Below are 26,995 nucleotides of genomic sequence, written 5' to 3' on the forward strand. Positions count from 1 at the left end.
TTAAATAATGTATGAATAGAGTATTTATTAGTCATTTGACACATTTTTCAGTGACTAAATCAAATTTTAAAGAATATTAAAAAATTCCACATTTCATTTGCTGAGAGTGGCTTAGGTTAGCAGTGCAAACACCAGAACCCTTTTTTGATTGTGGGTTGTCGTCCAGTACTAAATTCTCATTACTTTGTTGAGCAGGGTTTTTTCCAACTTATTTTGTCAAAGAATGATATTTTCATTTTCTAGATCAAATCTGCAAAACTGCACCACTCTTTCGAGTTCACAAAATCAGGGGGCGAAAAGGGGGTGGCTGCATAACTAAGAACTTACACATAAATAAAATATGAAAAATTTACTTGGCCAACTAACATTTCTGTTGACAAAAAAAAGAAAAAAAAAAAAGCTGAAAAATGTGTCTACACTGTTAACCTTTGCTGTATTTTTCACAGTAAAATACCACAAAATGCCCAGTAACTTACCTGAAAACATTTCTACAGTTAATTACTGTAATTTGCTTTGCATTATGGGTATATTAAGGTTATTTACATTTACTTACTGTATTTTTTAAAATTGCGGTAGTAGTTATACCTACCGTTAACACATTAGCAGTAGTGCTACTGTATTATGTGATTTGAATGGTTCATCATACTGTTTGTGTATTTTTACTCTTTCAGTGGTTGGTTGCAATAGTGCATTACATTTTAACTCTTTCACTGCCAACCATTTCCAGATTTTCCTCCAACCTATGCCATATTTCAGTATGATACCAGTGAAAGTATTATGGTTTTGACTTTTTAGGGGACTTGCCTGTGTGTAAGGTTCAAGAATTCTGATCATCTAATCTGCTGCATGCAGTTGTATGCACATGCACAGCTGCTGCAAATGTGTGCTTGCCACTGCGTTGCCAAAGGCGAACTTCAGTCAGTGGAGAATATTGTAATAATTTGGCGGAGGCTTCTCAGTCGAGCAGTAACTGAATTGCTCATTTACTGAACGTGCAACATGTACAGAACTCTTCTGGGAACTAGTCAACCCAACTTAGTGAAACACACACTGAATGCATGCTGGCCCCGCCCACCCACCTACCTCTACCAACCACCACTCCATATCCTGACTGACATGACCTGTGATCCAGTGATTGACAGGAGAGGAAAGACAGTCCAACTTTGTTAACTCTTCATTACGAAAAAACAAAAAAAAAACAAAACAAAAAAAACAAAACTCTTCATTACGATATGCTCGAGAGGACAAAAGATTTTGCACCTCGTTATTGTTGGACCTCTGTGTGGAAACTGCAAACAGGACGTCATAAGGTAATGCAAAGGACTCTCCTACCTAACATACTCGTTTATTAATTCTTAAGAGCATATATATTTTTTGTGGGGGGGGGGGCTTAAAATCGGTGTTAGCTTGGTCAAAATAGCACATTAGCTGAATTAATCTGGAAAAAATAGGTTGTGTGTGTTTTTTTCTTTTCTTATTTAAATATATATTTAGATATATATTTTCCACGGGGAGGGGCGAAGAACACAGGCGCAACGACAGTCTTTGTCTTTTTCCCGCCAAGTGTGGTGCATTGTCCTCCTGCGCTTCTGTTCTATGACTATTGAGAAGCTGGCCATGCTAACAGTGGGACATTTAGCTTCAGCTAAAGCAGCAGGTAAAAATACACATTTAATGAGAATAAAGAAAAACAACTTTTTTTTGGAAATTTAGAGACTGCTAAAACAATCTTATCCAGTTTTGAGCTTGGTCATGTAGGTTAGCCTGCTTTATTTAATTTTGTGTGAGCTGCAGTACACAACACTAAAAAGTTAATATAACATTAGGTTGGTGGCGTGAGGAACTCCAACCTAAGTTTAATATTTATTATTTTTTTAAGTGGGAAGGGGAGCATGTTTTTTTTCCTTTAATACAACGTCTTCCAGGGTCTTTTTCATAGGAAAACCATGTAACGTCTGTGTTAGGTTGGTCAAAAGAGCAATTAGTTGAATTATTCTTGAAAAGATGGGTTGTGTGTTTTTTTTCTTTTATTTACTTATGTAAATATATTTTTCAAGGGTTAAATAAATGCAACATTAAATTAACAATTGTCTCTCTGTCTTTTCCCGCCCAGTGTGGTGCATTGCTGTCCTCCTGCCCTTGCTGGCTGCGCTGACAGTGTGATGTAGCCTCAGTGTTTGTGTTTTAAAGGCTTTTTCCACCAAGATGTCTGTTGAGAGAGAGATGACCTTACCCATCACACCAAGGGTAATAGCGCTTGGTAAGTAAATAGTTTCAATCCTCTTGTAATATTTTTGTAAAAAATCTATGTAATTATTGTGGTATTTGTACCCACAACAACTTACTTAACAGGGGATTGTCTGTTTTATATTGTATAAAAATAGAATACACACAGTTTGCTGCTGTTTCTCTTATTATTTATTATACACAATGACCAACAGGAAAAAACAGCCTAACATTTCAGCACAGGCCAAAATGCCAAAACATTAGGCAGTTTTTTCCTGTAATTGATCATAATTTTCATTACATAATAAATAATAAGAGAAATAGCAGCAAACTGTGTGGATTCTATTTTTTTACAGTGTGAGGCCTGCTATCCAGCATTCTTGTGGAAACCTTATTTGTAAGGGTGAGCACATTGTCTTATTGGACTCTTGTCTGTTTTTAGGGAATAATTTCATGTCTGCAAGCCGCTGGATGATCAGTTTGGAGGGCAAGGTATTTTATGAGCCTGAGCAGATGCATGACTTTGCCAGCACCCTTGCTGTCTTCTTTGCGTCATACTACGTTTTCAACCTTGAGTATCAGGAGTCAGCGTCCATCACACAGGAGATGATACAGAGGTAAATACTTTACACCATTAAAGCTTACACCATTTAAGAATGAAATATATGTGATAGCTTGACTACAGTTGCAGAAACATATAGGTGATTGCTGTAATGTATGCTTTAATTTTGAAATTAAAGCAGCCTTTTTTCCGTTAAAAGGTTCTTTGTGAGGATCAATCCAGACATGGGAACAAAATGCCCTGCAAAACTTGGTACAAGCTGCAAGACAGGTCGTGTCGTAAAGAGGAAGGTTACAAGCATCAGCCCTCGGATCACCACCTTCCTCCAGCGGCTCTCTAAGTTTGAATGGAGGACTTCCAACTAGGTAAGAATACAGAGATGATAATATCTTTTACATAGCTGATAATTATATACATACTGTACACACATCAATACAACAGTATGAATGATCTCAGACAGATGTGAACAAGTGAATAACCTGAGCAAACATGAATATTGATGATGTGTCTTTGACAGGTGGTGATAAAGACTACGCTGAACCCGACCATCCTGGTAACGGAAATCTAAATCCCATGTCACATTCTATTTCCTGGGACCCACTGATAATTATTACATTTTGTAAATGATTTTTGTTTTACAATTGTAATAGTTTATTTAATGTTCATGCTGGTGGGTTTGTCCTGTTTTTAGTGGAATGAAAAACTGTTTTCCTTAAAAAAATCAGACACAACTTAGACATTCACATTACTCACACCCTCATTACACATACATATAGGATCTTGGGGGTGGGCACGATACACGGAGTCCAAGTTACCATCAGGGTGTACGCCTCACCCCTGGCGTCGTTGCCCACCTCTCAATTTTAAATACATGTAGACATTGAGGGCTAGCAGGAGGGACTATGCGCTTACCTGCTGCTCTCTGGCAGGTAGCTCTATGCCCTCCTGGGTTTTAATTGCACCTTAGAACACACATGCATCAACACTACAATGAGCGGGTGGAGGGAGGTTTGGAGTCTTCTCTCACCCCCATTCTCTGCGGCCTACTGGAGCGGGGGGGCTAGGAGGAGTGGGCCGTCCGACTGCGGTCTGGGGCCTCCCTGCTGCTGCGGAGTCGGGGCGGTCTGCCTCTCCCCACCGCAGGGAAAAGGGTAACACCACCTGGGTCTGGGTGCAGTTCCCCCCTCCAGGGGCAAGGGTACCTAGACCCGGTTAGTAGAGTACGCTTGGGGAGTGTGATCGTGTATACAGCGTCCCTTTATGTCTGTCTCCACGTCGGTTGAGTGTGAAGTACATATGAGAGCATGAGGGTGGGAATGGATGTTTGTGTCTGTGTGTGCCTGTATGTCTGTGTCTATATGTCAGGTTGGGTATCAGACGCCACCTCTCTGGGGACATCTCGGGCCCTCCAAGGTTTGGAGGCCTATCTCCACCCACCACCACTTCCCCTGCCGGTGGCGGACTCCCTCAGGTATCGGTGCGTTGGTGGTTCTTTGTATCTGGGGGTGGGCGTCCGGGTACACACCGGCTCACTCCTTGGCGGCCGCTTATTGGGGCTCGCTTGGGCCACTTTGGAGGTGGGGTGCCCCCGGCCTCTCGGCCTGGGGCTCGGTCACTCAGGCACAGCTGGCTGCCGGCGGAGCTCACGGGCGCGTCACTGCAACTCCCCCTGGCTTCTGCTCCGCGGCTGCTGAATGAGCCCTCATCTGGGACTCTCCTTAGCTCTTACTGGGACAGTGGCGCGGCTGCCCCTCTGTGGGTCTTCCTTGGTCTCTTGTGTTCTGGGGGCCTCTGGATGTCTGGAGTTTTGATCTCCTCCATACCTGCTTGATACCATAGAGGACAGGGCTGTGGCTCCCCACACTCTCTAGCAGATCATTACATGGAGAAACCTTTGGAATGCAAGCATGCTGATCCACACAGGTATGCACACAGGTGTACACATGGGTATTCACAGATGCGGACTACAGCTTTCTTGGCTGCTGCCTCAAAGCACACTGTGCGCTGTCTATCTTGCGTGCTGCACAATATCGTTTATTATTTAGTAACTATTGATATCTATGACTAGCTAGTTTATTGTGATGGTGCTTTTTTTTTTTTTTATTATTATGTTGCTCTTTGTTGTTTGCTGTCTCCCCTGTTTTTTTTGTTTTTCTTTCTCTCCATACAGGTGACCCAGGAGTTTTTTTTTTTTTTTTGTTTGTTTGTTTTTTTTCTCTCTTCCCCCCCTTCTCACCGTCTCTTCTCCCCTTTGGTTTTCTTTCTTCCTCTCCCCCTCTTTCTTTCATTCTTTCCCCCTGTCCTATTAAAAAAAAAAAAAAAAAAAAAAAAAAGGATGACAAAGGATGAACTGAAGCTCCGCCATCACGTGATGTCACATGCTGCTGTTTCTGATGTCACTTCCAAAAAAAAAAAAAAAATCAGACACGGAAAGGTGAAGGACTGTGTAGTTTTCATGTACGCTTCTATTTATTTTGGTTATTGACATTGTTTTTATTCAGTTGAAAAATGTTTTTCTTGTTAAAAAAATATCAACAATAAATGTTGGTTTAATTCACTATTCTGAGACTACTTTATTGAATTATATTGTTTTTTGTAAATGTTCTTATATTGAATATGAATGTTAATATTATTTTATATGCTGTAAAACACAATTACAGTCTAAACAAATTATACTGTACACAATTACAGTGTTATACCATAAACCACACTTGCAGTACAGTGATACTATAAAACTTAATCACGGTAAGTCTTTCTAACTGTAAACCACGTTTACAGTAAAGCTGTTATACTGTAATATATGTTTACAGTAAAGTGGTTGAACTGTAAAACATCACAACAGTAAAGATAGATTAGTAATTACAGTAACTTACTGGCAATAGTGTTGCCAGTAAGTTGCTGTAAAAATACAATAAAATGTCTAACAGTGTAGTTGGTTTCACATCTCACCAGAATTTCAATATCATTACAAAAATATTTGTGTGTTATGAAAAATATTTGTTTAAATATTGACTTGCCATGAATAATGTGCATAACCGAATCATATCATACAAATTCAGCTGAGTCAGTGTTGGTTCAACCAATGACAAGAATACAAAGGAAAATGTTTCAGGTCCATTTGAATGCTTTTTATTTCTGTTCTTAGTCACAGTAAAATGAAAAAATAGCCTTTTATGCCTTGCTAGGTTTTCAGTTTTCTGTACTATAATCATGGCCATTTAAGTATATATATATATATATATATTTAAAAAAATCATTTCTCATACATTTTCCAACTGTATTTCAGTTTTACTTTCTACAAAAGGCAGCTCTTTGTCAATCTTATGGCATAAAAGTAGAGCCAGAAAAGGAAAGAAAATCACTTCAAGGACCCTATTCAAACAGTCACTTTAAGCTTCTGATTGATCACTCACTGCGCTACAACCTACCCCCATCCTTTATTACGAGACTTTAGAATGTCCTCAAAGGCATGAGATGTCATGTGACCATGGAGCCACAGACTGTAATACCATCATAATCAGATATTACGTAGGTAACACATTTATGGTTGTCACTTCCAGAACTAATAACCCATCCTTGCTGCATTTCATTAATATCCAGCTACGCACTAAAGAGCAAGTAAAACATGACTTAACACGAATCGGACAAGTTTGTTTATGCATTCTAGAGATAAAATGGAATCCCTCTTGCATGCAGCTGTAGCCTATTTATACAAGCTCCTGTTCTTTGGTCTGGATTAATAGGTACCACACAGGGTTGTAGCAGGTAAAAGGTTCCATAGCACTCAATTAGATACACCTAATCAAGCTTAATAAATTGTGTACAACTCGAACTGTGTGTAAACAGCCGATGCAGCTCTTATATTTAGATGGCTGCACAATTTCTGGGACAGTGACTAAGTGAAATTATTTATAACTACCATAAGCTTTTGTGCAGTAAAATCCTTGTTAAAGTAATCAGCATTCATATTATCAGCATCTATAGCATTTACATGAGACGTTTTCTTAACAAGCTGGTAGTAGTAAACCTCTACTGCATTGCTCTAAAATGTAATATACCATCTTGTCTTTAGTCACTAACACTGCAGGTGCTTCCCTCTGCAGGATGATGTAACTGCTATTATCAGATGAGTGTTTCCTAAGTGACTGTTCATCGTATGTATGTGGCTGTGCGAGAGAGTAGCGCTTACTGCGAGTAGTGATCTCAGTGTGCACTTGACACAGAAATGAAAAGCTGTTATGCAGTAAATTTTCATTCAGGTTCCCTAATTATGCAACTTTTTTCCCCCATCCCACCTGTGTCAGAGGTGCGTTTTATCAATTTCCCTGTGAAGAAGCCTGCTGGTTCAGATGCATAAAGGCTGAGTTGTTTAGCATGGGTATTTTGGCTGGGAAGACTGACCCTAATGGGAAAATGTATAAACACCATTATGTGCTTTTGTGCTGCTGCTAGCATCAAATGAAAGATTTGATGTGGGCCTCAAGTGCTCTCATAATTATTGTGATGGGCTGGGATGGTTTAAACAACCCTATGCACCTGTTTATGCAGAGTACTTTCAGAGATAAAAATATACTTGAGCAAAGTAAGTTGAACGAAAGAAATCAGGGCTGCTTGTAGTAATGATTTAAAACTCACAAGCTGAAAAACATAGCATGTCTACATCCATTTTTAGTAATCATCAGCACCACTAACAAATCTCTTCTATATAATAATATATTAAATGTAAAAGTTTTGTTTTATAATAGTAGAAAAAAAATAACATTTGTTTCTAGGTTTTATAATATAGAAAAAATAAACTAATTTGTCAAGTTTAATCAAAGATCACAGTTAGAAAATGATTAAAAAAAGAAAGCATATAAATCATATAAAATGATTAAATATAGCAAAAAAAATACCCTGAGGAGAAATTTAATTTGATTAACCAAAAGTACTTTGGAAAATTTGTTTAAACTGTTAAAAAAATGTATGGCCAAAATCAATATTCTGTGACATTTATTCAGGATAACGTTGGTTTGTGAGCACTGAGGAAAAGAGAACTTTGATAAATGCTTTCACTAAAGCAACAATGAAAATCCATCAAAATTCAGAGATTATAATTTATGAGCTGCAGAAAGAAATGTTTAGATTTTCTTGTTTACTGGCTGGCTGTATTGTACAAACTAATGACAATTAATATCCACCGAGGACAAATTCTTCCTGTTTCACTAAAACTGGATCAATATTCTGGGAGGAGTAGCAATACTTCTGAAAATGGAAGAGAGTTTTCAACACGAACAATACAATCTTGACCAAGTTGAGCACAATTTCGATAAAGATCCTTTAGGTGATCGGGGTGTTCCTCTATGAGGAACGCATGTCCCACTTGTGGGGGGGACGCACAGATGACTGATAAGCTCACTGATCAATCATCCATATGAGTCAGGCAGGACAAAGGGTGTTTGACAACAGTACAGTAATCAAAATAAAAAAGAAAGTCTTTTTAAAATTTATGCAGTTTGTTTTGCATATGTTTGTCATTGCACCAGGACTGTGTTATGCAAATGTTATTGCACAAGGAAACAAGGCAAACCAAAACTAGGAGGTAGATTCAGAAAGAAGCTATAATCATCCATTATTCTTTATTGTCATACAAACTATTACACATTCTAAAGCATACAAGGATAACATATAATTAGTAGTAATGAGTTCTTGATGTTTATGCCTTAATCTGTAATTTAGTGTCAGGAGAAAGTGATGGCAGCAAGATGGCTGTGTCTGTGGTGTGCTTGTTTGTGTGTGCATGTGCATGTGTGTTTGTAGTAGTCATAGAAGTACCGTGCACAAGTCTAGGCACGTTTATATTCTTCCTCATTGTGCACATTAAAGTAATCTGAAATGTTCATATACAGCATAATTCCACATAACATGATGTCTGATGTTTTGGTTTTGTTTGTTTTTTAACAATACTACTGAATATTGAATAGGAATTTCAAAAAGTAGAACAAAATGCAAAGCAATAAGTATGAATTCAGCTGCATTTAATGTCAGAGCCTGGTGGTCCACACTAAAACCAATTTTCTCTAATTCAGTGCGAGCGAGCCACAGACCTCAGAGGTTCTAATCCTTTTTAGTTTAGTCATCTCATGACCACGTTTTAAATCTCTAAACCCTCACTGAGGTCAGTCCATGCGGGTGCTGCTGACCGCACTGCATCTGTTTAGCATCAACAATGTCCTATCCATGTCACATGAAACTACTTAGCCACATGACTTGAACACATGCAGCTAATGTATGATAAAAGAGGGCTTTTTGATTTTGGTAATTATTTCACCTCAGTGGGCGACTTTTAACCCTGCAAATCGCACAATGACTTTTATTGTCACAGGGTTTGTCTCAGAGCTTTTACACATAAAGGAATGACTAATCCTTAGATAGCAAAAAAAGAGAAAGTCTAAATAATTAAATTAACAAAGGAGAGGTAAGTGAAAATCCATAAGCTTAAGCATTAAACTGGTAACAAGAGAATTTTGCTAGAGAAGTCCTTGTATTTCAGTGAAATACATCCCCAGACATGATTTGGCGAAAAGCCAGTGTAAGTGGAATGACCAAGAGGACAGAGGGTGAGGCCCACTCTCAGTAGGGGCCCTCCACTGAGTTCCTGTTTGGCTGTACCAACAGCTGTCTTATCCTGAAGATGAAGGATGAGGTTTCATTAACAAGTGCGTTTTTTTTACTCTAATTAAATTTTAAAGCCTAGCAAAAGTGGCTATAAAATAAATGTATTTAAATTAAAAATATAACATGTGATATATAACAGATAAACATACGTTTTGATGGTCATTATACATGCAGTGTTACTGCTGTTATTTTTAACTTCAAAGTACATCGCCCTGAGCAGCATGGACAACAATAGTTGCGTGAAATGTAAGTAGTCTTAAATTCTTTGTTATGAAGAAATCAGTCAAAACCTTACTAAACAACAGTGAGGTAATGTTTTTTTTAATTCATGCTTACTGCAGTCCAGCAAATTTCTGTGTCAATGTCTGTGCTATTGTAGGCTGTATTATGTTTGAAAACCCCCTTGTATAGTTTTGCACTGTTGTGTATTTTATGCTTTTGTTATTCCTATGCAAGAAAGACATGGTACTGCGACAGTGCACCTGCTAGTTGCTGTCTACGTGGTGATGTTAAAGCATTCACTAATAAATGCAGAGCGCTGCATGCTTTCCTCAACGCTGAAACATTTGAACGCAACTGACAACCGGTTTTATTTTATGTTCTTCAAAACAAAACAAAAACAAAACAAGTCTGTCTGACAAAGGGACTTCACTGTATGGGTCTCTTGGTTGCATCAGCAGTAACCAAGTAACCTACTTATATGCTGCGCTGTGAGATAAATTTGGGTTCTTTATTAACTTGAGTGCCTGGTATTTTTATCATTTTCTAAACTTAATACTTATTTTCACTTTTAATTTTAGAAGCTATGTTTTAATAAATATCAATTATCTGATATTATGGAAAGCTTCAATAGTTGCGGGAGAGGTCAAATACTTAGTTTACAAAACCACTAACTACTTATATAATTGCTTAGAACTTGTTTTTTCTGTCTAACTATACCAACATCTGAACATTACTGCTTTTGCAAATGTATGAAAAAAAAAAATCTTAATTTTTATCATTTTAACAATTTACATATTTAAAGTGTCTGTTGGATATAATGCCTGTAGGCATACATTCAACATGATTCCTCTGGTATTTTGGTTCATATTGGCAGGATTGTATCCTGCTGTTGCTTTAGATTTGTCATCTGCACATCCATGTTGTGGATCTCCATTCCACCACATCCCAAAGGATTGAGATTTGGTGACTGTGGAGGCCATATAATGAACTCAATGTCATGTTCAAGAAATCAGCTTGAGATGATCTGAACTTTGTGACATGGCACATTAGCCTGCTGGAAGCAGCCATCAGAAGATATCTTCCTTTCTGATGGCAATGTACCTAACACAGTGCCTAAAGTGTACCAAGAAAATATGTCCCAAACCACTGCACCGGGAAAACTGTTGATATAAGTCAAGATGAATCCTTGTTTCCATGTTATTTACACCAGGTTCTGACCCCACCATCCAAATTATGCAGCGGAAAATGTGATTCATCACACCAAGTATCATTTTTTTCAATACTGTATTGTCCAACCTGTTGAGCCTATGTAAATTATAGCCTCAGGTTCCTCTTCTAAGCTCACAGATGTGGCACCTATAACTGATGTGCTCCAAGGTTGACATGTTGCGTGCACAGAGATGCTCTTCTGCATACTTTGGTTGCAACGAGCAGTTGCTTGAATTACTGTTGTCGTCTTATCACCTCAAAGTCTGGATATTCTGCTCTGCTCTCTGACTTCAATGCATACTCTCTCACAAAACTGCCACTCAGTGGAACTGCTATCTAAATTGGGACCTCCTTGTAAACCCTAGAGATGGTTGTGAATAAAAATCCCAGTAGATCAACGGTTTCTGAAAACTCAGCCCATCACGCACCATGTCCAAATTCACTTAAATCACCTTTCTTCCACATTCTGATTATAAAACTAAAGCAGCCATGCTGCCATGTCATTGGTTGGTTGTTCGTTAACAAGGAGTTTAACAGCTGCACCTAGCAAAATAGCTGTGTGCATTTTCAAAACATCATCATTTATATTTGCGAGGTGACTTCGGAGTTCTAATGTCTAAATTCTTTTTTTTTAAGATGTTTCATTGTAAAAAAAACAAAAACCTACATTTCCTCTCCTAAAAGGCTGCTTAAGTGACAAGTCAGCCAACGCACAAAGAAATCCACTCACCTCTGTTACTTCCTCTGACTGCTTCCAATGCTTCAAAGGATTCTGTAATGGCCGGTTTAAAATACAGAGTGCACTCACTTGTACTGAAATAGGTCTTTCATGTGCCAACACAGCTCTGTGGGTAACATTCATGTGACTAAAGGTACTCTTAGGAATTATCAGGATTTCTATAAAGATCTGTCTTAAACTTTAGCCAAATCTTCACTGAGGTTACAAGCAGGAACAAAGAATCTGCTTAAACTAACTGCACATCAATCATTGTATTGTTCTTGCCTAAAGAAAATACACATTTCAAAAATCACCATGTAGGCTGTAGAGAGTAAGCTAACGGACCAGCAAACCTAGAGTCCAATCAGTTGAACAAAATGTGGTGATGTGGTTTGATGCACTCTGCCTTAGAAAGTTAAAATATTATGTTTGTTATCCTCAAGAGGAATCTGCTGACCCAAGCCTTGCATAAAATATAGATGTCAGCACAATTATGAATGTATTGATTTGCATAAAGCAGGATAAGATTACAAGGTAGTCCTAATCTTAAAATGCTAAGCCGACTCCAAAAACATGACACAGACGATAAGTAGGCTAAAATGAGTCAACAAATGAGCAACAGCTATACAAATCCTGTGAGACATTTATGTGTTTATTTTGTGCAAATTATGCAACATACTTACACAGAACGAAAAGCTAACGAACTAATGATACCGATACTGAATTGAAGGGAATACAACTTTGATATGAAACACAGCATGGTGTAAAAATGGCATTTTGTGACAACAGACACTGAGCTGATCAGCGTCCCACCTGCCGATATTACAAAAACTTCAAAAACAGAACTAAATGAACTTATGGACAAAAGAATTATTGAAGAATGAAGGCCCTAATGGGACAGATAGTCTAAGTAATACATTGATTTTTGAAATGTAAATGCCAACAGGTAAGCCTACTATTTTTAGATTTTTAGACTTAACTACTTTATACTTAAATGCAGTCAAACTAGTGGCTTCTTTTTGTGTAATTAATTATGCTCCAGGATATTGAGCAAAGACTCAATAAATTAAGTTGATTAATAAGATAATAAGTTAGCTCTAGCAGTCTCTGTCAGGACTGTGTGAGTCCAAAGTGTGAAAACAGCTAAAAATAATGACTTAATTATGGAAGGCTATTAATTCAGCTTTTTTCCCCCCTTATTAAATTATCACCAACAGTTGCCTGACCTATGAAAAGTGGGCCTGGTAAGAAAAAAAAAATTGCATATGCCTTGCAAAACAATGGTGACAAACTCACAGCAGTGGAGTGCCATTAGTTTGTCACCATTTTAGCTTTAGACTCAGAGAATGTAACAGGTACATTGATGATGTATGACCTGGTGCTTTCCCACATTAATAACTAATAAGTAAACGATAAGTGAATCCATAAAAATCAGAACTATGAACAATAGCGCTTGCAGCTAAAATGATTTCTTTGGATTATTGATGGATACTGTTAGAATTTTAGAGTTAACAATGCTGTACCTTTGAAAATATTTATCCTCCATAACTGGGAAACTGGATGAAGTTGAACTCTAGGACGAACTGTAACCCTTAATTACCACCATAATAAGCTAGATAGCAACATTTAACTATTAAATAAAAAATGAATTCAAAAGAATTTTTCACCATTTCAAATTTATGTATCAAAATAATCATTTAATGAACAAATATACAAATATTGCATGCTAGCATGTATTTAATGGTATGTTGAGAAAGAAAAGTCAACAAGAACTACAGAAATATTGAGAGCTAGAGCAATACATCTGTGATGTGATGCAGATGCAGATCTTTTCCTAGCTCACTGACAATTTTCCTTTTGGGGGAGAGCACTTGTTAATTTGTAATGTAATGTTGTACTACCTTTGTTAAAGCTGTCACTCTGTAGAGTGGACAGAGAATTGACATGTTGTACTGATGGACAAAATGTAGATAGATCATGCTCCAAGATCAATATACCAATATTTAAGTAATTCTCTAATGTAAATGGCCAGCATTTATATAGCGCTTTTCTAGTCCATAGGACCCCAAAGCACTTTACACTACATTCAGTCATTCACCCATTCACACATGTACAGAAGAACAAGTGAACTGGCATATAGAACTTGGGGCAAATGTGTAGTTAAATGTATTGGGGATGGTTGTCGCAGTGCTAAAACAGTAAAATGAGGAAAGGCAGATGATATGGAACTTTGATGAGAGAAAAAATATATATCAGCACTCAGGAATTTCATGATTTTATTAAAATATATCCTGTCAAATTACATTGCTACCTCTTGGTGCAGAAATCAGATTACCTGCCAATCACCTGTACTGCACCTGTGTCTTTTGCTCATTTCCATGCTCACTCCAGCGTGTCATACTTCTTCAATGCTAATGGTTTCCATCCACACTCTCTACTCATTTCATTACACCGCAGGTGGTGAAGATGAAATGAAGAGTTTACTACCTCTGATACCTGACACTGAGCTGATGATCTGATAATGGTAGTCTGGCTGTGCCATGCCCACCGTTCCTCACATGGAAATGGAGAAGTTGACAGTAAATCATAACAAAAGCATACAACCCACATTATTTCTTCTTAATCTGCAAAATAACACTGGAAGGCGAAAACACCAGCACAAAGATGAAAAGGAAGAGGAAGGCATGCTACAGTTGCTCCTGTTTCCTCTTCCTCTCCCTCTGCACTCGGACTCAAATCATTTCAGGCATCACTACCCACAGGTCTCTTATCAAATAATATTGAAATGGTTGCCCCGAGGTGTCCATTGTGCATATGAATAAAGTCATATTTGTTGAATGATAAGTAAGTTTATGACAGTAATGCACTGTGGGGAAGATATTCTTTATCCTATGATGAAATCCCATTTTAATAACTCGTGGTGTATTTTCACTTTGTGAAATCTGAGACACAAAAAAAGAGGTTCAGATGTTTTAAAGTGTCACGATTATATCTAGCTACACTTGAATGTGTTCTAACAAATACTCTTTTATAAAATGGATCACATGACTGCTATATGTAAAAGCTCATATGAAGCCCCATGATCACCTATGTTGCAGTCTCACTGAGCTCAGTAGAGGGCTTTATCACCCCTACAGCTCATTCACTGTTTTGTTTTTCCCCCTTTGGCATACAATTTTACAGTTTCGGTAGATTCTCAAATATGTCATCAGTGTTGCTTCAAACGGCGGTATGCAGCTAATGTTCATGTCAGTTTGACGTGCAGCCCGTAACTTTTTGCTCACACATTTCCCACAAGACTTTATGAGGTGGTAATATGTCAGTGTTGCGGCTTGATATGTGGAGAGCAATTAATTAAACTTTTAAACAGTTTGAGTCTTTGTAGTTATTAAAATCATTTGTACAAACAGACAGATATGAGTCAATGTCACAGCTTTGGTCCTGCTGCTGGAAATACCCACTTGAGCATGGCATGCCTGGTCATATATATATATGTGTGTGTGTGTGTGTGATTTATCATCCCCCTAACAGGTTTGAACTTCTCTTTTCAGTAACATTTGCAGAAAATGACTTACATAGCTGCCTTCTGTCAAATAAAGCACATAAGCCTAGGTATTTTGTGACCTATTTTCCAAGATTTACTTCTTCAATAAGAACAAATGGCTATGAGGACCGCAGGCATTAAGACAGTGTTGGCAATGCTCTTCATTAAAAAAAAGACTAAAATTTAAAGTGGTAACAGCATCAACATATCACTAGCATTATATTACATTACACAATTTACAATAAGAAAACACATTAACCCTAAAATTACAGCCGTGACTAAAGGCCTAATATTGTTTCATATGTTAATTTCTCAAGAGCTGCAAAACTGGTGCAGTCTTATTAGTTTCAGCACCGAACACACATTTTTTTTTTCTGATGCAACCAACAAGATTAGATCATTAGTCAGTCATGGGAGTATGGCAGCGCTTGTTAATTACTGTTTTATCACACACATACACATACCGATCTGCCTGGTGTGAGCATAATTATAAAAAGGTGAAGTCTAATTGAATTCAAAAAGCTCATACAAAGTGATCTGAGCACAAAGTGCCTTAAGCTGTGTAACTGTGGACTGCTGAGTATTATAATTTAATATTGAATGAGAATGATGAGACAAAGTAAAATGGAAAGCCACCCAGCTGTCTTAAAATTCTTCATTCTTGGAAAAAACAAAGAAGCTACACCAAGTTAAGAGTGACCATGCAGTGGCGGTCTCATTTCGACTGCCACCTGTATGCACTATACCCTACGGGTTCCCCTCATTCTTCATCCTTTGTTATGAACAAGACACTTCATTACTTCTAAGGATAATTCACCACTGCCTAATTTTTCCCCTCTGGTTCACTTCAGTTACCAGAGTATTTTATAACCTCTTTACTTCTTCCTATTAATACTTAAAGAGAAGCTGCCCGGAGCTGCCTGTCCTTTATCCTAACAATAAAAATGGTATATACAGTCCTGAAGTCCAAACCAGAGTAAAAGAACTCATTTCTAGCAGTATCCACCAAAGCTTCAGTGCAGAACGAGCTTAATATGTAATTTGTCCATTGAAACTACACGCAGGTTTAATGAAAACCTCGAATACAGTTCAGGGCCTTTATGGGAATTCTACAGCATCTCGTCTTAGTGGCCATTCTGAAAATTGCTGAAATCTAGACAAACTTACAGCTGTTACAGGTACTGCTCCCAACTTTTATACTGCCTGAAACAAATAATGCTTTATGTCGTCTTCTGAAAAAAGGTTTAAAAATTAGAGAAAACTAATCAGCAGTGATGTTGATAATATCAAAGACACTGATAAATGAGACTGTTTCATCAGTTCACTGACTTAAATGGAATATATGATGCAACACATCTTACATATACCACAGAAACAGTTTTACAATACATGAAATATGCAATAAATGCACAACGATATCTATGAAATTACACATTTTTCCTACTCTATGATTGGTTAATATACAAAACCGTGTCTAGGGTGCTGGATCTTTCCATTTGCTTTTATACTACTTTCTTTATGGAGCATAACTTGCCTCTCAGGCACCTGATAAACTAATATTTTATAGATCTCCGTCATCCAATCATATATTGTTTGTTAGACATCTTATTGAAAAACAACAGAACAATTGACTTCTGCTGAAAGAAGAGATACAGAGCAAATCAAAAACACATGACCACAAGTTTGCAAGCTCACATAAAGACACTGCATGTCAAAAATGCAGGGCCAGATGTTTCATTATGCATCTGCAGTCCATTGCCTGCCTCAATTTAAACTACCAGTGGATTACAAATAAAACAACAATGCAAAGGCTAGTCTGTGGCATGCACATTTAAAGCTATGAGTACTATAGTTTAAAGCAAACATCTTAACTCAAAGGCCACTTGCTAGCCTTTTCTGGACATTTTAAAAGATTTAATAATAAGACAGTAAACTGTATTGGACAGCACTGCGTCTTCACAGGGAACTTGACTTGTCATAGCAAGAACAGCTCAGGTGTTACTAATAGCAGCAATGAAGTTCACTCCATTTAAGCATCAAAGTAAGCCAAGCCACTGAAGTCACTAAAGGGAGTACAGCTGTCATTTATGTTATCAGTGACAGCTGTTTGTTTGCTGCTGTGAGAGAGGAAGAAGTCCATTTCTAGTCTGAGCAACAAAAATCAACATGAATATAGTTTTAGCACCGAATGTGTTCAAGAATGATCAAAATCAGGGTCTTAAATAATAATTTAATTCAAACTGGCTGAGCAGGCTGTGATGATGCTTTGTGAGAATGGAGTGATTAGGTCTCACAAGTAACTGGACTACAGCCTACAGCCATTTACAATAATATGGACTTGCACTGCTTTATACTTCTACTGTCGTTCATGCATTTTGAAAATTAGCCCTTAAAATGAATAAGTTCTGATAAAAACTGGGATTTTCAAAAAAAGGTTTCTACACTCTTGCATGAGTAGATGCTGGGATCAAGTCAGTGGTGTGAGTCACTGAATAGACTGAATGAGTGAATCACGTTTTGAAGCATTATCTCCTGCAGCGCGATAGGCTCCCTCTCACACACTCAGGGGGAAGTTACTGTATGAATATTCATGTAGAATACCGTTATTGATATGCATATGAGGCGAGATTAAAAAAGAAAGAACGGGGGGGAAGTCAGCTAATAGAAAACTGCAGCTGTCCAATTGAGAAACTCCGCGCAATTTAAGTGATTACGGTAATCATACTCATCAACAACTGGATCACTGAAATATTTTTAAAAACACAGCCGCAGTCAGCCAAACTACAGGTCATACCTAACCACAGGCATTAGCTAATATTAGTGAGAGATGCTGCTTTCAGTCAGTGTTTGAAAACTTCACCCTCCGGAGATTAGCGGTACACATCAATGGGCAGTTAAGGTAAACGACTGCGCCTTTCTAATCGATTACTCGCGTCACGTTGGGGAACATCTATAATACAGTTTTAAAAAGAAAGAAATACTAGCAGTGACATAAACACGCTCCTATTTCATGGTAAAAGAAGACCAATGCGCAGTGAAGACACTGTTCTACGCGTGCGGTGCTCCGAGGCAGTGTGGAAATTTAAAATCACAATGACAGTCATCCAAAACATAAAGAAGACGGCTTACCATGTTTCGGCTTAAGAAGTACTCAACAAAAATCCTTCCAGTGCCCGGAAAGGAGCCACCAATGCCGGCTGTCAGTGCAGCTACAGCCTCCCCCTCGCGCGGGCACATCAGCACTGCTGCCCCGATCTCTTTAACCAGTCACAGCAAGGCACAGCAACACTCCACCCGGACCTTAGCCTGGCTCCACCGCGAGATAACTGCCCCCTTTCTGTCTCTCTCTAGTCATGACGTGTGAACCAGGTAATCTTATTACAAGAGGTCATGAAAGGTGAGACCGGCTAAAGCACAGTTGCCCCTCCTCCCACCATATTTACTGGATATGCACCTGGCCAGCTTGGGTCAGTACTCTCTGAAAAAGACTCATCTTCAACAGGATGATAAAGGATGATGCGGAAAAACCTAACTAATTAACAAGCAACAGCAACAAAAAAAAGTCCCCTTATCTTCTCATTAAGGTCAAACTAATCCATAACTTATTACATTGTGAAATGCACAGCCATTCTCTCACATAGCTAACCTGCACTTTCTGAAGGTCAACAAAAGCCATTTACTGTCAGCTGTCGATTATTTCTGAGCGAAATCTATTATTCTGCTCTGTCTGCACCAATTGGTGCTGAGAAATGACACCCCTGACTGGAGGCAGTCAGCTATGATTCACCTGTCACTTTGCAACAGTCGCTGGACTTTTCTTCCCTACAGCTTAACCAACAACAAAAAGCCTTCCATCAATATACTCTAATTAGCTACTGTGCCGAATAAGTCACAACTAAAGGTTGCACAGATATTCAATAAAACAGTTTCTACACAAGAGACACTGCTGTGGAGGGGGCGGGGGTCTTGTTCGCAAAGATAATGTCAACAGCGATGAAATTTTAGACAATTCTTCTAAAAATGTGAAATTATCTTTCTCAGACAGCAGATGTAATTTGGTGAGAACAGCTTGTCTCCATTTAGCAGGCGCAGAGAGGCACAATAGAGTCATAACAAAGTCAAATTACATGACAGAAACGAGTATCACAACCATCTAATTAATGAAAATTAAATTTAATACTTTTTAGTCCATGCATGATCACAGTCAAGACAGATGCTCTAAACATTTGAACAGACTGATGAAAATAGTCACAGTCCCATCCATGAGAGAAATAAAAAAAAAAAGATCAAACCTACACCTGGACACCTGCATCATGTTATCCACTAAAAAAGTGTTGCCACAGTTTTGAAACATCACCAGTATTGTCAGTGAAATTATGTCAAAAATAGGGCTTTAAGAGCTTCCACATTATGAGTTTTACAGAACAGAAAGCATATCCATGCTTGACCTGTGAGAACAGAAAAAAAAACTCTCAGCAAACAGGCTCATTTACTAGTATTTTGAAATTGAAACAACTTTAAACTGCATCCTTAATAAATAAATGGAATCAGATGTTCTTCAACCTTTCACAATCACAAGCCTCATTATAATGTTTCTCCTGTAATTTTGTGTGAAACTCATAAGTACCAACCACCTTTTCAAAAGAATGCAGCTTCAGTTCTGCGTTTCATGTTTTCTGATTTTAATCTAAAAGACCCATTTTTAAATGGCACATCAGACCCATTATTAGGATTTAAGATGTGATAAGATTATTACACATGTAGTCAGCTTTTGAAATTCAAAACTGAGTTTAAAAAGCTCTAACTGGCATGTTTCCGTATCAGCATGAAGAGATAATTTGAGTTAAGTCATGACTACCAGCACTCGGCAAATGGACTAAAGTTATGTAGCGCTTTTCTACTCAATTTGGGCACTAAGCGCTTTCTTACTACATGCCTGCATCAGGGGAAACTCAGGGTTCAGCAGCTTGCCCAAGGACACTTTGATATATAGACTAAGAGTAGGGCCAAGGATCTAAACCACAGACCTTCCTATTAGCAGAGGACCTACTTTAGCTCTTGAGCCACAGCCACCTAAAGAAAAGCTTTGAGCAAAAGCTCTCTTATAATCAGGGCCTGCCACAATAACTCCCCTTCTCATCTTTTCTCTGTTGCACCAAAGAAAACGAGGGGGCAGAGTTCAGGCAGGACTGTAGAAACTCCTCAGAGAAGCATGATTAAGGGATATTCTGCTCTTGGGAAACGCTCTCGTCTCAACACCCCAGTGAAGTTTTCTTAGTGAGAAATCCCCAAACTGACATCATACATATCCAGGTTTGTGTTTCTATGTGTGTTGTATGTATCATAAATGTGTATGCTTAAGTGGTTATAGTACGTCAGATAATGAGTAAATATCATGCTAACAATGTTTTTATATCTATCTATGAAGGGGCTTGAGTTGGACAAGTAATGCATAATTCATATAATAGTTCCAAAGGTTTCACCATTTGAAACTAATTATGCAGTCCCCCCCCCCAAAAAAGTAAATATATAAATAAATAAATAACCAACCAGGAGCAGTTGAGTTGACTTTGAGGTGTCATGTATTCTTCTGGGAATGCTCAGAGTTGTATCAATGTTTGTGGCTTTTGCCTGTATAGCCGGGGAAGCCTGAGGGTTCCTTTATGAATGGTGCACACTGCTTATTTGTATTCAGTTGAAGTTTCAATCACTAAGCAGGCAAGCCTTCTACAGGGTAATTCCTTTTAGTGATGTTGCATTAATACAACACCTTTAGTCATTTCTTTCAAGCTGAAGAAACTGATTTTGCCAAGCAGATATAGACTGCATAAAATGACAGACAGCGGCGCTTTAATTATTCTCAATGAATGCCTTCTTTTCTCACATAGAGGAGATGCAAGAAAATACTCACTCATTCTTTTTTCCCCTTGTTTGAATGGTTGAAGGTGCATTGTTTCCATACTGAATTTTGCCAACATATTAAAATGGATGTTTCCAAACTTGGATAGTTGGTGGGCAAACAATTACCCAAACACCATCTGCAGGATTATTCAGCGCTATCAATTTTGATATTCAAACAGCCATTCGGTTAACATGGAAACATGGAAAGTGCAAGAACTGATGCTTCCTTCGTACTGAGGAGTCAGCTGGTGGGGTGTGTACTTCTTTTCAAGTTATTGAATCACTTGCACAATAAATCATTTAGATAGCAGGCTCAGAGAGTGTGGTCATACTCAAATAAGCAGAAAATGAACACTATTCCTTGGAAGCCCTCTCTCAAAAATCTGTTTGATATTGCCTTACCTATTTAAGTCGTGCTCTTATAGCGTTTTCTGAATAATCTTGTTAAAGAAGCAGCTCCAGTAATGCTATGCACCTTGTAAAAGACAAGAGCATGAAGATATGTGCAGTAGAACAATCCAAGTTTCATCTCGAGTTTTTTTTTTTTTTGTAAACTTGGGACAAATTGAGCAATTCTTCTTGGTAAAGCATCATTTCCCTGGTCTGTGCGTATGCACTCAGCTGTTCAGTCCCTAAATCCTCTCTGCCTGTGAGCTCCCTTTAGGCAATCCCGTGGGAGTTTTTACATGTGCATAGATGTGCACGTGCATCTACAATTCCAGACAGAAACTCCCAAGTGTAAAACAACTGAGGAGCTCAAAATCTTAGTTCTGCATTTTAACAGCAAGTTCACATAAGCAGTGTACATGTTGTTGATTTTAGAGGCTGATGTTACCACTACAATGAGATTGCCAATAAATGAATATTTTCACTTCTTCTTATTTGTAGTGCCTGTACTGCACCAAGTTCCACAGGTGAAAAAGATGAGAAGCCTGTGGTGATGTGTGAAACCATGCGTGAAGAAAGTCTAGGGTATGATAGGGATGGCTCGCTTTTTGAGCACAGGACGGAACACTGACAAATTCTGTCTCTTCCTCTCTCAGTACATTTTCTGGAGCTATGTGAACTGGACTTCATAATGCAGTTCCCAAAAGAGCATAAAACCTGCATTTACAGACACTTTTTTTTTTCCTTGAAACTTTTTAAGTTTTGGGACTTTTCTCTGCACAAGGCCTTCAACCGTGAGTGAGAAGAGTCCTATGCTAGCAATTATTTAGGGGAAAAAAAAATAGCACAGTTGAATTTTGAATTAGTGTGCAAGGTTGTTAGCTACACTGTAGTGCCACTGTAGTTGAATCATTGTGGAAATTGTTGGCGCTGTCCATGGTGCTGAAAGAAAGCCTTTAACTATAAGTGTAAAGGAACAAAGCACTTCCACTGTTGAGCTTTCTGCAAACACCTTCATGAGCACATGAATTCGATTGTGAATAGTTTATTATTATGACATAAACTTTTACAGTTAAGGAAGAATTACAGTACAGTTGCAGAATCCATTTAGCAAGTTCTTACTTATACTTGCCAGTCAGCTGAAAGGATCGTGGGTAGTTAGTACAATAGCAGAAATTGCTACAAGATGGAGATACAAACAAACAAACAAACAAACAAACAAACAAACAAAACAAAAAAAAACAGACAAAGGCACATACTGGCAAACTCACATAATTCAGCTTTGGGCACTTGTTACTATTACTTCTACTCTGGCTTATTTGGACTGCAGGGTTTACACTAGCTGCCACCCAGCCCTCTATAAAAACTGAAATTGGCTGTGTGCAAATGGAAACGCTGAAGGGTGTCTGAGTCAAATAAGTGTCGAGGGACATTCATAGTTTGGCACTGACAGCTTGTGTGATATTGAGAGGTCAGAGCAACTGAGACAGCAGACAAGAAAGAGGGAGGGAGCCACAGGGAGATTGAGAGGTCAGAGAAAGCCAACAGGACATTCTCATTCATTCTCTCTCTCTCTCTCTCTCTCTCTCTCCCCGTGTGTGTGTGTGTGTGTGTGTGTGTGTGTGTGTGTGTGTGTGTGTGTGTGTGTGTGTGTGTGTGTGTATAAAATAAAGAGGTGGGTCAAAAAGCAAGTGAACAAGAAATATATAAAAAAAAAAAGAAAGAAAGAAACATTATGAGCAAGTGAAAGCAGAAGAGCATGAATATAAATAATACTGCCAAATCTAATACACAAATAATGAAGTGAGGCCAATACTGACACCTCAACTATCTGAAAAAAATGTAATTGCTGTTTCTTTTGTTCTTATTAAGTATATCATTCAGATGTGATTTTAATCAAATTATAAGAGTGGGGGTCGAGCTCAGAGCAAGACAACTAACTCATCAGTGCGGCACAGAATATCCACAGGCTTAACTCTGCACAGGGGGTGGATTTAAAAATAACTGTCACTACTTTGTTCAAAATACCACAGTGGGGCATCTCCTTGCTCTTCACTAAGGTGGGAAATATGCTAAGTCTAAGAATGTAAATTCAAGCTCAAAGTCTGATAAAATTAAACATTTATATGAATTTCCAATAAGTAAATACACTAAAACATATCCACAGTTAGAGGTTCTGAACATACCTGGAATCAGGTAACATTTTGTTGCCTTTTTTCTGAAACGGCTCAGAAATACTTCTTTCCATTGCAAGAAATAATTGTTGGTGTAAAAAAGGCTTTTAGCTGCCTACACTGGATGACACTAAGGAAAACAAAGTCAACCTGTCGAATGCAGCAGTTTGCTTATATAAGGCCGTATGTCTTAGAATGTAAACTTGCATTAATTCATATTTTGCTAGCTTGGGAAGACATGATATGAAGACAGCACTGAAACATCAAATGTTATACAAAATAATATTTCCATTACAAAAATCTGCATTTTAGATACACCCAGCAGGTTCAGTGTAATATTGACATTTATTAATTTTAGTTGATCTTCACCTCCACCTACTCAAGCAGGAAATCAGCTGTCGCTTACCTGCTGTATGCTTAAAAATGTGGTGTCCCATTAAAATTTTAAAAAGAAAAAACAAACAACTATGCTACAGTATGAACACTCAGAGAAGCCTTTTTAGAATAGCAGAGTTGGTCTCTTCACATAAGAACAATTCTGCTAGGAGTGTATTAACTGGTTGCACCTGCAATGAAAACAATTGCAAAGTTATTTATGTAGTACTTGTAATTCTTTCTTTTAGTTGCCCTGCAGCTGTGTGGGAGCAGATACTAGTAAAATATGTCTCAGATGGGTGGAAAAGCTATAGGGGTTTGATAATTGGATCACATGGGGACTATAGCACCACAACCCAATCTGTTACCAGCAATCCCAAAAGCTTTAGAAACCAACAGAGGCATGTAATGAAAATGTTCGCCCTTACTGATTTTTTTCTTCTGTTTGTTTCGTCTCGTCTTTAGAGTAAATCTTGGCAACCAAGGGGAAAAGAACTTTTTTGACAGCTACCAGAGTTTATTACTGTTATGACCAGAGGCAATCATACCTCTAGAGAGTCCATTAGCACCTAAATGAACAGTTGATCTCTTCAAGAGACTGGCATACGCTTTCAACTTTTAAACTGGACAGAATCATATCTAGTGCTTATTATCCATCAAAACTTAACAAGTTTGGAAACTTGGATCAATTAAGTGCCAAAGTAAGCAGTTTCTGTGGACACTAATTGGTGTCAGAGCTCATCTTTTAGATGTCACGGTGTTCTTTTATCACTCCGTGAAATCAATACACGATTCAGGATGTTTTGAAGGAATATAGATAAAGGGGAGAGTAGAAACCATTATAAAAATGATTAAACAATAAATTCATTTTAAAATTCAGATTTACACCTTTGTTAAGCAGGATGACTGACAGATGAAAACTTTTTTCTTTTCTCCCCCCCCATTTTAAACACACAGTGTGCATGTACTGAGCTCTATTGTAAATGCAGAAAAGACTTAATATTTTGTTCCTCACTCATGTGCACAGCTTATTTTCCATTTCTTCACCTCTATGAAATTGGGAGTCTTGTTCTGCCTTTATCTCAGTTTTGTGGATTTCGATTCCTTGTGTCTGGCACTACAGATAAGATGCCTGAGATAAGGGACGTAGATGCTATCGAGAGGTAAGACTAAGATGGGGAGATGGGGCCAAGATAAAGAAGTTTGAGCCAATACAGAGAGGACGGAAGAGACAACAACAGCTCTAAAACTTTCCCTGAACAAGGCTCCTAACCTCTGCCCAGTAGGCAGAGAGCTAATTATAAATTGGATTTCTTGTATGAAATTGAATGTCTAGCAAACAGTTTCTGGCAAAAACCAGATTCAATTAAAAATTGAATCTTTTTTAAAAATCTAGACTTTATTCCAATCATCCACCAACATAGAAGCAAGATAACCCTTTTATTTCCACCTGCAAACACACCAACCATGGCAGCAGTCGCATTTTGATGCCCGCTTTTGCCATGAGTGTGGATGTCCAGTACATGTCTGTACAAGATAGGTAATACATAATTTATAAGATACACATAAATGCTTCTGACACTTGAAATCAGATATGGGTGACGCGGCAAGGACCCAAACTGAAGGCACAACAGAATAGTTTCAGACCAAGAGCAAACTATTTCTTCATTCATTTCTTGGGCTTCACTGAAATGAACATTACTTGAAAATTATATTGAGTAAAAGAAAATTATAAATGCATATCCATTAAATCTTTGTGATCTTGTTTTGTTAAGATTCCAGACAATATGGATTGACAAAACCTAAAAACCGAGTTGGAGATAACACGTATCACCACAGTGGCTGTCAGCTTTCTCTGTCAGTCTAGGCTTTCTGCTTCAAGCTCTGAGCGTGCTCACATAAAAAAAAACAAAAAACAAAACAAAACAGTGTATAACACTGTATAACAGTGAAACACCATACTGTTGCAAATAAGATAAAAGATTAATGCTGCAGAAAATCCATTTTGGGATTTATCACATAGACTGATAAAAATAACATTTTAATTCAAGCTATTTTATTGATGAGTGTGCTCTCAGTGGTGCTGTTTATTACTCAGGTCCAGCTGCACATTGGAGCTCCGAAACTTTGAACTCAATCTATTTAGACATCAAATGTCTCGTAGCCCAATAAAAGAGGCATGGACATCACTTTATTTTATTAGCAGATCAAATTGAATTTAATCTTATTGATTGAACAGGTATTCTTGGTGTGTGCTCTGGATTCTAGTAGCTCAAATTTCAACAGTGGAAAAAGAGACTTAGCAGCAGTACACCACACACTGATACATTCCCGTTACAATGTGACACTTCATTAAGTGGTTTTAGCAAGGTATGGCTTACCAAGTTGTACATATAAAATGCATTCCCCCAGAAGAGAATGTATGTTACGCTTAAAACATGCTGTAAATAAAATAAATCAGTGAAACGTGATGCTGCCAGACGATTTTAAAACAAAACTCAGAACATAAACTACTCTCGACCACGTTATGTGTTCAACATTAAGTCATTGGGATGATTTAGCTGGGTAAAAAGACAGTTCTTTCATTTCACAGAAAACTCTGACTTTAAGCTCAACATAGCCCATTAAATAAATAATATCACTTTACTGCATGAATCAGGTCACTGACTAAACAGTTAGATTCTTTAAGACAATAATAATAATAACAATAATAATAATAATAATAATAATAATAATAATGTCAATACTCAAGAATGACAAAAGCCTAATAATAGACAAATATATTGGCCAATATGGCTAGGCGATATGAGTGTCACATTGGGTAACACAGTAGCTCAAGTTTTTGTTAACATTTTTCTGTAGTCATTTTGTAGCTTATCTCATTAGCACTCCTAATGTATTAGTGTGCAGCAGTGCAAACATTAGCACATGTGCTGCTGCCGGCTGCTCCTCCTACTTTGTATGGGTCAACCTACCCTGACATGACTCTAAACCTATTGACTGTTTTGGCTCAGCTATTT

General features: G+C 37.9%; 2 protein-coding genes across 2 annotated transcripts in view; one reads left to right on the forward strand and one right to left on the reverse strand.

Annotated features, from left to right (window-relative positions):
- The window catches only part of LOC101467287 (protocadherin-15), a 228,953-nt gene that overhangs the window by 157,510 nt on the left and 44,448 nt on the right, over nucleotides 1-26,995 (reverse strand). The gene's annotated exons all lie outside the window — the stretch shown is intronic.
- LOC143421784 (uncharacterized) lies at nucleotides 1,223-3,512 on the forward strand. Its single transcript, XM_076891627.1, has 5 exons — nucleotides 1,223-1,310; nucleotides 2,114-2,260; nucleotides 2,669-2,843; nucleotides 2,988-3,153; nucleotides 3,306-3,512. The coding sequence occupies exons 2-4, from the start codon at nucleotides 2,206-2,208 to the stop codon at nucleotides 3,151-3,153; spliced, it is 396 nt and encodes a 131-aa protein (XP_076747742.1). The 5' UTR covers nucleotides 1,223-1,310; nucleotides 2,114-2,205; the 3' UTR covers nucleotides 3,306-3,512.

This window comes from Maylandia zebra, linkage group LG13, assembly GCF_041146795.1.
Source record: "Maylandia zebra isolate NMK-2024a linkage group LG13, Mzebra_GT3a, whole genome shotgun sequence".
Classification (NCBI taxonomy): domain Eukaryota; kingdom Metazoa; phylum Chordata; class Actinopteri; order Cichliformes; family Cichlidae; genus Maylandia; species Maylandia zebra.